This window comes from Gossypium hirsutum, chromosome D06 (genome assembly GCF_007990345.1).
Source record: "Gossypium hirsutum isolate 1008001.06 chromosome D06, Gossypium_hirsutum_v2.1, whole genome shotgun sequence".
NCBI lineage: Eukaryota > Viridiplantae > Streptophyta > Magnoliopsida > Malvales > Malvaceae > Gossypium > Gossypium hirsutum.
This window is the reverse complement of record NC_053442.1, coordinates 13,987,734-14,002,140: the sequence shown is the minus strand read 5'-3', so window position 1 is coordinate 14,002,140 and position 14,407 is coordinate 13,987,734. Positions and strand designations below refer to the sequence as shown.

The window sequence follows — 14,407 nt, the reverse complement described above, 5'->3', positions numbered from 1 at the left end:
GTCTTTCAGCTATGGTCTTAGTCTTGTTTATCATGATGTCATAACGTCTTTTAGCCATGGTCATACTCAATTTAAGCGTATAACCTCCGGTTGATCCCATGGTCTCACCATGATCTTTACTCTTCTCATTTCATTCATTCCATTCCTCCATTCTACCATTTCTAACCTTGATGCTTAAACACCGCAGTGTCCCCTTCGAAGGCCCGGAACTCTGCTCATCAAGGTTTGCACTCAACAATACCATATGATGGTATCTAATAGAATTACTATCTTTCCCATTTTCCCTTCCTAACTTCACGTACCTCGACAATGTTTCCCTTACATGAATTACATGTATTTCATGGATGCAATACCATTGAATCATAGATAATTCATGCACATTGAACTATAATGGCGGATATTTTTAAACCCATGCAACCTTACAACATACTTAGCATTGTAAGGTTTTGAATGCAAAAACTCACCTTATGCTTATTCTCTTTGTCCGCTTAGCTTTCCAAAACGTCAGAGCTTATATTTCTCCTGGCAGCTAAACATGACAACCAATTCAAATGGTTCTAAAAACCCTTAGCTTTGTTTTCTAAGTTTTACGTATATCGAAGGGCTTAGAACCTTACCAGCTTACTAATTTCTCTACTTTTTTTTACTTAAACCTCTCGATCATCGTTCCATACAGAGCTTTATTATATCCTTTTCTTTTAGGGGTTACTAAGAAAAAAGTTGAAGAAGGAAAACAAAACAAACTAGAGAAGAAGTCTCTTGGGAAGTCATTCTTCGGCAATTGAATCAGACTTGGATTTCAACCTTGTCTCATTTAGTTACAAATCTTTCCTAATTTTTTCAGTAAAGGTCGCCAACTTATGACTTCTTTCAATTTAATCGATCAACTATTCCTAAATCTCCGGACTTAAAGAAAACCAAGTGTGACAACATATGTTCCAGTTCGAGAGTCCAAAACAGAAGAACAAGCTGAGAGTCTAACGACACAATTGTGCGATGGGTTCACTACTTTATTAGAAAGTTCCCATTATAATATCCTTAAATCATCAATGGGAGGACACTCACCAGTTTCAACCTTAGATTTCAACCACGATAGGCAGAATGTCCAATAGTCGGGGTTTGGTGGTAACCCAGAATACTTGACCCCGGTACGACACTCAGTTAGTGGTTTTGATTTGAACTTTGGTTAGTTGATGTTCAACGCTGGGAACACTTATAAGGGTATGACATCTAGTTCCAGCGGTTGGCAATCAACAGGTGATTTTGGTTGTTTTGATAACTATACAAGAAGGGATTATGTACTCTCTACGACCTTTAACAGCGAGAGGACATCCAACCCTAGACATGCTGATAGGGTTGAGAATGAAGAGGGCACTAAATTCGATGTCGATCCAATTTGGGAGCCCAAGGCGGATGGTTCAAAAATTACATTATTTTTTGAACCAAAGCTAGTTCCAACTAAACTAAAAGATGGAGGTTCAGATGGTGAAGGTCCAAGCGAAGATGCCAAAGAAGATTCGTGGTTCAGGGTATACTCACCTTCAACCCACATGCTTAATGTGGGCCTCTTAACAGAAAGTGGGTTAGAGTTTGCGGAATTCCTACATAGAAGACCGGGTCATGCGAGTTCTTCGTTGGATTCAGATGATTTTGAAGTGGAGAATGAGTTTTCCTCTAAAGATGGTTTGGTCACAGTAGTGAAGCAATACAGCATAAAGAGCAGGGTAAACTTCCATGTTGTTAAATCTTAATCGAACAAATTCGAGGTGAAATGCGCAATGCGAAACAATAAATGTGCGTGAAAAGTCATGGCTTCTGTAAAAAAAAAGACAGGATTGTGGACCATAAAAAATATACCGCTTCGCATACATGTGTTGCCTGTACTCATCGTACAATGCTTGTATTATATTTGGGATATTGAATCCCTAATTTTAACGTACTCGTGTTGTTCCAGGATTGTTGTTCTAGTTTTAACTGCAAATATTCGTAGCCAGTACGATTATACATTGTTATACCGCAAGGCATGTATCGCAAAACAGAAGGCATTAAATAAGATGCATAATAGGCGGGGCACGTCGTACAATGATTTTGTGGCAATGGTGTCAGTTACTGAAGTAGTACGTTCCAGATTGCGTAATCGATCTGGAAATTATACCTACATACTACAACGATCGGTTGGTCCATGGATGCTGAGTGTTCCATCGTTTCTTCTGGACCTTCAAGCAATGCTGACAGACATTCTGGTACAATAAACCACTGGTACAAATCGACGACACCATTATGTACGAGAGATATACGCATCGGTTGTTGTTGGTTTTGACATAAAATGACAATTGGAAAATCCTGCCAATTGCCTTTGCAATAACACTGTAGGAGAAGACAGACGGTTGGGATTTCTTTCTGTCTAGGTTGAAGAGACATGTTGTCCCCCAACACAATATATGCATCATCTCCGACAGGGGACCTGGAATACTAGCCTCAATTGAACGACAAAAAAACCTTTAGGACCACACACACCATAAGTATTGTTTAAGACATGTTACGGAAAACACCGGAATAAGTCGAGCCATACTGATCAGGGGTGGTACGGCCATCGGTCCTTGTTCTTGTGTCGGTGTGAGAGAGAGTTGAGTTGAGATTGAATTGAAAAAGAATAAGAATTAGAGGTTTATATAGGGAGAACAATAGAGACTTGGGAATGGGGGTAAACAGCCTATAAAATAGTCGTTGGAGGTGGGGTAGCCGTTATGGAAAACGCTTCTAATTGGAAGCGTTTTCATGTTTTCGGCCTATCCGATAAATTTTGGAAAAATCAGCCTAATCTAGTTTTTTTTCAAAAAGAAAATGGCATTTTCTGTATTTTATCCCATTTACCGTGGTTTTTCCATTGAAGAGAAGTGAAAACGACCGTTCAGTATCTTATTTCATCATCTTTTAAGGTTCTTTATGTTTTGAAATTGCTAATCCAAGTATAATTAGCCTAGCAAAATAGTGGCATATCATTTGGTTCACTATCTTGCTACTTGAATGATGCATGCAAGAAGCTTTAATGCATTGATGGTTTGAATCTTTGATATAAATGCCCACGGTAAGCTACATCTTAAAACCAACTGCATTTCTTTGAAATAAGAAATTGCCAAATATATGAATATTACGATAAAAAGGATAGCATCAATACAGAAAAATTGTCTCTTCCATTTCCATTTACAATGTGAAATGAAACTTTCCAAATTCACTGTCAAGTTTATGTACAACATCATTGAAACCACTAAGTAACAACAAAATACAAAGCCAGAAATTAAGTTAAATAGTGACCCTAACATTTATGATGTTCCCAAACAATAACAAAGCGAATCACAAGACAGGTTTCTTCATGGTTGAAAGGAACCTTCCTCCATGCAAGTCTGCCAAAATTTTACTTCTCTTTTCAATGAAAAAACGAGACAGCACAAAATCAAAAGCCAAGTTTCATACAGCTAAACATGTAGCAACATCAAGTAACGAAAATGCTCCTTAATGTTATTAATTTCAATAAGTCATCAATACTTCAGGAACAATGATACAACGATATACTCTTGTCATCTGACACACTAGCAAGGCGACCCCCTCCACCAGGTCGAAACGCCACAGCCCAGACTTGATCTGTGTGATTACTCATTGTCTGTATAGCTGCTCTCATCTTAAAATCCCATAGTCTTACAGTTTTGTCACTTGAGCCAGTTGCAATAGCCTCACCATCGGGGCTTACATCCACACTCAACACCCAGCTAGAATGACCTGACATTGCCCCAATTATAGCTTTCCCCTCAGCATCATAGACATGCACATGACCATCATCAGATGCTGAGTACAGCTTCCGTCCATCAGGTTCAGGAGAAAACACAAGAGACCTAACCGGCATGTAATGGCCTTCAAGGTGATGTAGAAATTTGGCACGAGGTACATCAAAAATGGAAATTGTGCCATCAATTGAGCCACAAGCAAGTCGTCGTCCATCAGGACTCCATGCAACGGATAGTACAAACTTCTTGCTACTGCTTTTATCAGAGGGCTTCGGTCCTTCAGGACGAGGGACTGATAAAGTTGAAACCAACCTCCATGTTGCAGTGTCCCACAGCTTGATTGATGCACTACCCCCACCAGCAACAGCAAGTGTTGTACCCTAATTTTGAAAGCCACCCAAAACAAATTCTAAAAAAGCCCTTAAGAGTGTAAAAGACATTCAGCATAGCACCTAATTCACAAATTATCATCGCGAAAATTATTCATCATTAAGTAGTAGGAATGATACTAAAATAAGACTACAAGCAAAACTGAAAAGATATTAATATTTTATCATTAAATCCCAGGGAAGTTCAACAAAGACAAATAGAGATAATTTATCATGACAAAAGTAGCAAACACAAACCGATAGATTAATGCAAAGCAAGCCTCTTGGAGATAATTTTGTTAACATGAGGTTACCAGGAAAAGTGATATAACATGTTGGAAAGAGTGCATTTGCCAATTACCAAGCTTAACTTCATTTAACGTAATGTTCCAATTGTAATGGCTACAATAACAATTCCATTCATTACAATGGAATACTCGATTTTGCCTGCGCTACTCTATTAGATTCTGATTGAGGCATCCATCATTATTTTGAATTTCTTTCATTGAATGAACACTTCATTTAATACTAAATTGTATCTTTATCAGTGGCCTTCAAATTTAATATTCAAATAATTCATAAATTAATCAATTTCCATAATTAAAATAGTTGCTCACTTGAAGAAAAAGAGCAAAATAAGAAATAAAAAGCGCTTACCTTGGGATCGAATTGCATTTGCCAGACCTCGGAAGGCGGAGCTTCGAGAGTGGCAATAGTGGCGTTGGTGTCAATGTCAAACACGCGAACCAAACTGTCGAGCGAGGCGGAGGCAGCGATGACACCTGAAGGATGGGCAGCCACCGAAACGACGCCGAGGCAGTGACCGGTGTTGGTGCGCACGAGCTCGAGCTCGTCGGGCCTCCACAGCTTGACGGTTTCGTCGAGTGAGCCGGTTAAGAGAAGGGGCGGGCGGGAGTTGGTGGCGGGAACCCATGTTGCAGTCCAAACCGACTCATCGTGGGCGTTTTCCACGGATTTGAGGCCCGCCAGTTTCATTGATTTCGCCATTTGTAGCAGGTAGCTGATTTTGCAAGTAAAAATGAAGTGTAAAAAAGTTTGGGTTTTTTGGGGAGTTTTGAGATTTCCTTTCTGGAGATCCGATTTGTTGGATTTGTGATGTGGAAGAAGGATTGGAAATTGGATTGCAGTGGTTATAGGTATAGGGCCTTATTAGATTTGGGCTATACATATAAGATCCATGACAATATAACAGGCCTACTCATACCTACACTTATTATTTAAAGTTTTTATTTAATTTAAAAAATATATATTACTGACGGCAGTAACTCAATTGTAAAATTACCAAAAATTTAATATTTTTATAAAACAATAAGTATAATTGAAGGTATTTTTATCGATAATAGTAGCACAAAACCTTTTTATTATATTCTAGATTGCATTTTAGCCCCTTCTACTTAAAGATGGGTACATTAACTCGTTTACGTTAAATGAGTGAGCAAAAAAAAAACCCCTCCGTTAAAATTGCACTGATAAATGTTTGTTTTAGTGTTTATATATAAGTTATAATAACAAATTTTAGCTCTCAACCTTTACACATTTATTCAATTTGACCCATACTCTTTTATTGGAAGTGAATTAGAAATTTTTGAAACTAGTAAGGCTAAAGGATCCAAAAGGCCTTAGTAACAAATTAAAAAAAAATTAAGCCCTTTTAAAATTTAAAAATTATTAAATATTTATAAACAAAATTTATAAAAAAAAGTTATAATTTTTTTATTAAAAAATAACAATACCATTTAATTTAAAAAATAATAACTACACTGTGAATGTAATCAAATAGGAAAATAAATACTTTTACCTTGCCACCAGAGGGTATTCAATGGAGGCTCTTGTAATTGGGGTAAGGAATGGTACTTTATACCAAGCCTAGGATTGCAACAACGTTATACAACCCTCCATGGCTCCATCTGGCCTACCCTATCTAATGCACCTCGACACATCTCCCAGTATGAGAATGTAAGGACAACTGAACCCTAACTGCAGCCTCTACATTACTCTAGATTAGCTATCACTGGGAGATATGCCACGTGAACCAAATTACTAGATTTGTCCGACATTCATGGCCTCATCATGTCATGATACAATTCGACGACATCGGAATTGGCCCAAGCATGAGGGGCCCAAGTGCAAAATGAAGTTTTAATTTCAGTTTGTTAATATAATTGCTGGAATAAAGAGTTAACTCGGTTCTAGTTAGTTAATTAAATTAGTTTAAGGTTTCATAATTATGACATGGTTTGAACATCAATAACTTTAGTTTTAAATATGTCATAACCTGAGCATTTTAAATATGTCTTAAGTTTATTAATCTTGTCTTATTTTGTACAGCTTTATTATGTGCTTTAATTTGGTCTTAGTTCAGACGTTTTAATTGTGTCTATTGTTTAGACAAATTAAATTGTGTCTAAATTAAGTCTTTGATTGTATTTAAACCGAGTATTAATTTTGTCTTGTAGGTTGAATGCATTGGCTGCTCATTAACAGATTCAATGGACATCATTTAAGGAAATCATGCATCTGGACATGCATGCACCAAGAAGCTGTTGTTTGCTCTCTCCCAATCACCTCTTCGTGGAAGCCAATGGTCAAGAGTTTCCTCACTTGATTAAACAACTGAATAATTTCAGTTCACACCTAAGTGTCCACCCAATTTTGACTGTTCACACCTGGTGGCTGTTTGTGCACCACAACCAGCAATAAATCAATGATGCTTGTTCGGCTACCCAAGAATGTTTAATTCATGTTCATACATCTTAGATGATCAGATACTTGCATGATTTAGCTAACTTCCAAGTTCATCTAGCTGACCACTCGGGAAATGCAAAGACCATGGTTGTTGGCGTCTTCCAAGCTTAGAAACATTCAAGGGAAATCATTGTTCAATTTAATTGGCAGCCAGCTCAATTAAGCTGATTCAGAATTTGTCCATTCGGTTGGATCTTGTATCAGCCTATAAATATTTGATCCAAAGAATGTAATCAGAACTTTTTGCACCTTTTATGAATTTAAAACAAATTGTGAGTTATTCAACTCTTTGTTCTTTTGTGACTCAATTGAATTATGTAGCTAAGTCTAGTGGCGTCAATCTGATTCATTCTAAACTTATCACTTCCAGCAAGTGTGGCGTTCATCCTTATACTGTTTGGTTCCTATGTTTTTAGATAGAGGGTCACGGTTTGTTATTTTTAGCCAATTCCTTCACTAAGTGTTGACATAAGAATCGAGTCAATATCCATCTATAATATTGGTTCATTTTTCAACCTTAATTTTAAACTCAACTTAGCCAAATTATCCATCTAACACCCCTTTGAAAACTGACCATCTTGAAACCATTTCAAAATTAGCCTTCAATTGCGATACTACTTAATTTGCGATTGGGAACATTCGCAACTCGTAATCAACTCCGAGCAAGAGTTTGCATCATTTCCTCTTATCAAGCGCAGAACATATACTTTTTTAGTTGCCTCAAAATCCTCTGCACTTGAATTTCATTCATTGTAAAATTATGTTTCAACCACGTTATTTTTACATGGAGACCTTTTACGTATTCACCCTCCGAAGCCATGCCCAAGTACTCCTCATAAATCTCATAAATATTGTGCTTGACAATATCATTTCCAATCACAAGCCAATTGTCGGTTGAGAGACCAAGTTATGGCGCCATGTAGGGGTGAGCTTTCGATCGAATCGAATCGAATGAAAAAATTTTGAGTTAATCAAGTTGACGAATCATATTTTATTGTAACACCCCTAACCCGTATCCGTCACCAGATTAGGGTTACGAGGCATTACCGAACAAGACACAGTTCAGCACAATCATTTATCTCTTTTCATACACCAAAGAATAACGATACATTTATAACATTATTAAACTTGAATATCCTCAATTTACTTATTTTAAATTCAAATATATAAAATAATAATTACAATTCAAATCAATCATACCTTACTAAGCATGTATCACAAATAAACACATTTCAAAATTCAAACTAATTCAATTTAAACATACATCAAAGCTCAATCGAACATATTCTATAATTAACAAATTCGAACCAAACTTGTATACATCAGAGTCATGTTAAATTATATAATACTTTCAATATTCGAATTCCCTAAATCCATCGTATTAATGACATTTTCATAATTAAATCATATTCAAGCATATATCTTCACTTTTCATATATAGAAAATATGTCCGTACATAATTTCACTATTTAAATATCAAACATTGCATTTCATAACTTCTGTATATGTACATAATGAAACCAATATGTATACAACTTAATGTCCAATCACATTTACAACATTAGTAACATTATATTATGGTCGTACATACCTTTGATGTCATTATATTATACACATATGACCATTTCAATGAAATCATTCAATCATAAACTATATACGCTCAATACAAATCAACTTATCATTTAATCGACTAATCCAATAAATTTATAAAAGCTAAATTCAAACTTGTATTGCTCACTTAACTATCATTACCCGAATTTGTATGTATCTTATTCATAAATTTTAAATCTACCTTGAAATCATTTATATATATCATTTAAAAGACCAAAAACATGCATATTTATCTATTACAAGTTTGCGCATATGAATACACCATTTTAGCCATATCAAAAAAAAAATCCATACAATTCATATCATTTTACAAAAATAAAATCGAATATTAAGTCCACTTGCATGAGCAAATCGTACCTTTATTAAATACTCCACATTCCTAATTTATTTCATAACAAATTGACATCCATAAATAACCTCATAATTTGTACAAGATTTAGCCATTAAATCATAAGTCAAAATATGCCATTTCCGGGTTCACTTAATTACTAAATTACATAACAATACCTTAACAAAGCATATCAAACAAGATTCACATATATTTACTTATAAATAAACCATAGCCGAAACACTAAGACTAAAACCAAACATATCACACATATCATATATATATAACACATAACCAAGATTAATTAAGCTTGAATATCATTTACCTTATTACCGAAGCACATGACTAAAACACCATAATATATATATACACCATGGCCAATTCAGAGATTAACATATTATACCAAACTCACTTCACTTATATGCTTTAACTAAGCTCACCTATGCCGAATTATTTACCACCTTCTTAACAAAACATATCAAACATAATTCACAAAAATAAATATGCCATAGCTGAAATACCAAAATCAACATATCTATCACTTGATCAAAAGTATAAAAACCATGCTTAACAAAAAAATGAGCCATTTTTGCATGGCTCATATTTACATACCCAAAAAATCAAACATATTAACTAGACTATACATGCCATAAGTTTAAATTCAAACTTAGTAAAATACCGAAAACAATTGATAGTGTGATAGACTTCTCTGACGATTCTCGTGCTCTTAACCAACTTCCAAATCTATAAAATTGAAAGCAATTACACACAGTAAGCTATTAAAGCTTAGTAAGCCATAAGCAAATAAACATTTAATCATTTACATAAATTAAGCTAGACAATTAGTAATAAATCATTATAATTTCACATATAATTCAATTTATCAATTTATATATATCAAAACTTATATAATTTGTAATAACTTTCCTCTTTACCGAATAATCAATTGAACATTAATATATCCAATCATCACTTTCCTCAATGCACATATACATCAAAGGCCGAATACATATATATTCAAATATGCAATCACATAATTCATATTTCACATAACTTCATATCATCAATTCAAGTATACAACTTACCTTATTTTCAAAAGGTAATCAACGATCACATACCTGGTCACTTAACCTAATTTATACATTCGTACACAACTTATCTTTTCCCGTTGAACCATTCAGAATTAAAAAGGATACTCGGATAGTCGAAAGACTCGTATAATGCCAACGTCCCAGACGTGGTCTTACATGTAATCACATATCAATGCCACTGTCCCAGACAGGGTCTTACACGAATCAAATACGATGCCAATGTCCCAGACATGGTCTTACACGTAAACACAAGTCGATGCCAACATCCCAGACGTGGTCTTACACGATAACACATATCGGAAATCCTATGTCATGACATATGTATCCTATCTATTCCTAAGGTTCGTACGGGCTCTCGGACAATGTATCTCGATCGAATCAAACACGAAATAAAACTTCCTGGCTTATCACACATTCGACCAATACACATATATATCCACAAAATTCAATTCAACAAATAACATATATATATTTACAAATTCAACAACATTTATATGCTAATAGACTTACCTCGGATGTCGTCGACTGTTAAATCGGCTACTCAACCAGTTTTGTATTTCCCCGATCCAAATCTGATTTCTTTAATTCTTGATCTAAGCATATTCAAATTAAGTTTATTTAAACATCATTCTATTCAATTTAACCTAAAAACACATAAATAGGAAAATTACAATTTTGCCCCTAATATTTCACACTTTTTACAATTTAGTTCTTTTTGCTCAAAACACAAAATACACAAAATTTGACTTCACTCCTTAAGGGCCGAATATTCCTAGTGTCCATACAAGCCCACATATTTCATTTATTTCATATTTTAGTCCCTCAAAAATTTATTTTTACAATTAAACCCTAATTACTCAAATTCATCAAAAATTCAAAGACAAAACATGTTAATCTTTCACATATCTTTCATATTCCATCATCAACTATCACAAAGCTCAAGCATTCATCAATGGCATTTCTCAAAATCATCAACAATTCACAAAATTAAGATATGGGTTTTGAAGTATTCAAAGCAATGATTTCAAAAACGTAAAAATTATCAAAAACTGAACAAAAACCAACCTTGAATTAAGCTTCAAAATAATGTTTCAAGCTTTCAAACCTTGTTTTTCTTTTCTACATTCGGTGAAGAAAGATGAACATAAAATGGTGGCTTTTAATGTTTTGTTTTATTATAACATATATTATTATATTATTATTATTTTAACTTTTATTTTTTATATATATATATATATATAAATCACATATCATCATTATGCCATCCACTACCTATTACTATTGGCTAAATTACAACATAAGGCCTCAAACTTATAAAGACAACAACAATTAGGCACTTTCTTAATTAACCATCAAATTTTCATTTTACGTGATTAAGCCCTTTTTTTCAAATTAAGCACACAAACATAAAATTAATTCACGAAACTTTCACATATGTAAATTCACACATAATTAACACAGAAAATAATATTAAAATATTTTTCAGACTCGATTTTGTGGTCCCAAAACTACTGTTCCGATTAGGGTCAAAATCGGGCTGTTACATTTATCATCCTAACTCGATTTGAAATTTTCTCGAATTGAGTTGAGCGAGATGGAATTCGAATTGAATCGAATATATTTGTTCGAGTTAAATTAAAAAATATATATTTTAGGTTATTGTAATCACTGTCACCCACCATAATCAAATTTGTCCACCGTAATCAAATTTGTTATTAACTTTCATCCACTTATAATTTATTTATTAATCTTTTATATACGTGTTAACTTCTTAGCTTACTTAGTTGCTTTAATTATCTTCTGATTATTGTCACTATGTATTTTGAAATTAAAACATATATTAAATGTAAAAAATATCTTAAAGATAAAATGTGAAATTGATACCAACATAAAATTTTAATACGAATATTTTATGACATCATCAATAATTCAAATTTAGTAAAAATTTATAAAGATTCAATATGATAAAACAATTCAATAATATAAATAGTACAAAATGTGAAATTTAATTTTAATTTTTTATTTAGGGGTAGAGAGCGAGAAGTAAAGTTTATGGGAAAATAAAAAGTTTTGGAGGTTGAGAGAGTAAAATTTAAGGGGGTAATAAATAGGGGGAGTAAAATTTTGGAAGAGAAAAATTCAAAAAAATAGGGCAGGGGGGAATTGGTTTGGGGTAGAAGGGGGTGTGATGGGAGGAGAGCAAAAGTTATGGGGAGAAAGTGAGAGGGAGTAAAAGTTTTGGGAGGAAAGTGAAGAGGTTTAGGAGTTTAGAGTAATAATGTAAATTATTATAGTTTGATATTCAATTTACTTGAATTATTCGAGGTAAAAACCAAACTTGATTCGAACTCGAAATTCGAAAAAAAAATTGAGTTGACTCGAATAACTTGATTGTTCGAATAACTCGATTCGTTTGCCTCGAAATTCGATTTTTTTTCAATTTTTTCAAGTCAAATTGAGTTTTGCTCACCTCTAGCATTATGTCCTCTAATATTATCGTGCATTCTTAGCAGGGAAAGTGGAATTTGTACGTTTCAGGCCTCCAATGTCCAACCAACATTATAACCAATGTAGAAATCATTTTCCAATGTCGTGAGAGAGACACATTGAAAAACCCAACATTAATAAGATATGACACAATGACTGAATACGAGTCTTTGATACCCAAATTTCGATACCAGATGATGCGCCTCCATTCATCTGCTGCCTTTAACAGTGCCAGTAATAATATATATATTAATTATTTACAATTTTTAAATAAAATAAATAAAAACTTCTTAATATAAAATTTAAAAAAAACCAAATTTTTTGCATGCAAAAAAAATTTCAATTACAAGATTTTAACGATTAATCAATGCATGACAAAATATGTCTATATTCGGATCTCAACCCTTCACTAGCCCTTGTTGCAGAATCTGTAATTTATGTGCAATTAGTAACTAACATTTAAATTGACAATAAACTAAAATATAACAATATAATAACATTTAAATAATATCTTAATATATTAACATTTAACAATTCCATAAACATAAATCTATAACAAATTTATAATTAAAATACAAATAATTTTTTCAAATACTTAAAAACAAAATCTTACTATAAACTTAAAACAAAAGAAAAAAAATGCATAAAAATAATATTTAAACTAGTAAAAAACTATATATTTTCAAACAATTAAAAATAATATATATAAATATCAATATACCAATACACTAATATTGAACCTAACAATAATCTAAAAAATAATACTAATAACTAAATTTAAAAATAAAATAATCTTACTTTAAAATATTCTTTATATTTTCTAATAAAAACCATTAATAAACATAAAACAATAAAAAAATATACAAAACTTTAAAATACCTTAACATTTAAACAAAAAATAAACCTACTATTCTACAAACAATTAATAAAATGTATCAATATATTAACTTTCAATCAAACAATATAACTAATAAAAACTATGATATATCAATATACCAATACTTTTCCTTTTATATAAAAAAATAAACTCAAACAGTACTTTTATTCATTAGGAAAAGAAATAAAACAAACAAACATCAACGGTCAAATTTGACAAGCCTGAAACCCAAACTTATAAGAGATGCACCACTTATGCCATGAAGAATTACTATACTCTCAATTCTGGAAAAGTAGATAGAGACTTCACACGCAGAAACCTTTCATTTCCTCTCAGTCCTATCAAGGATCCCTCCCAAGGAAACCAAAGCGATGCAGATGCCCTAACTCAGCCCAGCGACTATCTTCCTCCGCTGCTTTCCATACTGCCTTAGGGGTTCTCTCCATCCAGGTAAGAAGTTTCACCATTGACTAATCCTTCTTTTGCCAACCGATGTGCTGTCCCGTTTGTATTTCTCCCCACAAAATTAAATCTACACTCTACGAAGCCCCGACTGGCTCTTTTCACATCTTGAATAAAAAGGGTTGATCTCTGAGATATCTTTATTTTTATTTTGCAATTTCTTCACCACTGTGAGACTATCCCCTTCCAAAATCACCCCATGGAAGCCAGGATCCAGGCCCATCTGAACTCCTTGGAGGCATGCAATCGCTTCTCCCGCAAAATGGCTAGGTACATAATCGTTCAATATCATTCTCATCCCCACAATCTGACCTGCTGAATCCCTACCCACTAACCCCGAGCATGATTTTAACAGTTGTCCTTGAAAAGAAGCATAAAAATTTATCTTCACAAACGACCCTTCAAGAGGCCGCCATCTCGCCTTTTGGACGCATCTGGCAGATAAACGACCCTTGATCTCCTCTAGTCCTTTTAAATACATTGTTATGAATCGAACCGTCTCTATATTATGTCTGATTTTCCTTTCATGCACTTGTTTGTTCCTGTCACCCCAAAAACCCAAATGGCACAGGTAATTGTTCTGCATAAATCTGATGAGGTATTCATAAATAACCAGTCCATCCACTGTTTGTAAC

At 33.6% G+C, this 14,407-nt stretch overlaps 1 protein-coding gene and 1 long non-coding RNA gene across 2 annotated transcripts; both read right to left on the bottom strand.

Moving 5' to 3' along the window:
- Positions 1-3,175: 3,175 nt before the first annotated feature.
- On the bottom strand, positions 3,176-5,302 carry LOC107901093 (WD repeat-containing protein VIP3). Its single transcript, XM_016826960.2, has 2 exons — positions 4,808-5,302; positions 3,176-4,162 (listed from the first exon to the last, which is right to left on the bottom strand). Exons 1-2 carry the CDS (start codon positions 5,156-5,158, stop codon positions 3,548-3,550), a joined length of 966 nt encoding a protein of 321 aa, XP_016682449.2. The 5' UTR covers positions 5,159-5,302; the 3' UTR covers positions 3,176-3,547.
- Positions 5,303-9,469: 4,167 nt separating this feature from the next.
- Positions 9,470-11,062, bottom strand: LOC107900289 (uncharacterized). The gene is made up of 3 exons (XR_001684870.2): positions 11,012-11,062; positions 10,457-10,539; positions 9,470-9,599 (listed from the first exon to the last, which is right to left on the bottom strand). It is a non-coding gene; the product is annotated as an uncharacterized lncRNA (long non-coding RNA).
- Between the last annotated feature and the right edge of the window lie 3,345 nt (positions 11,063-14,407).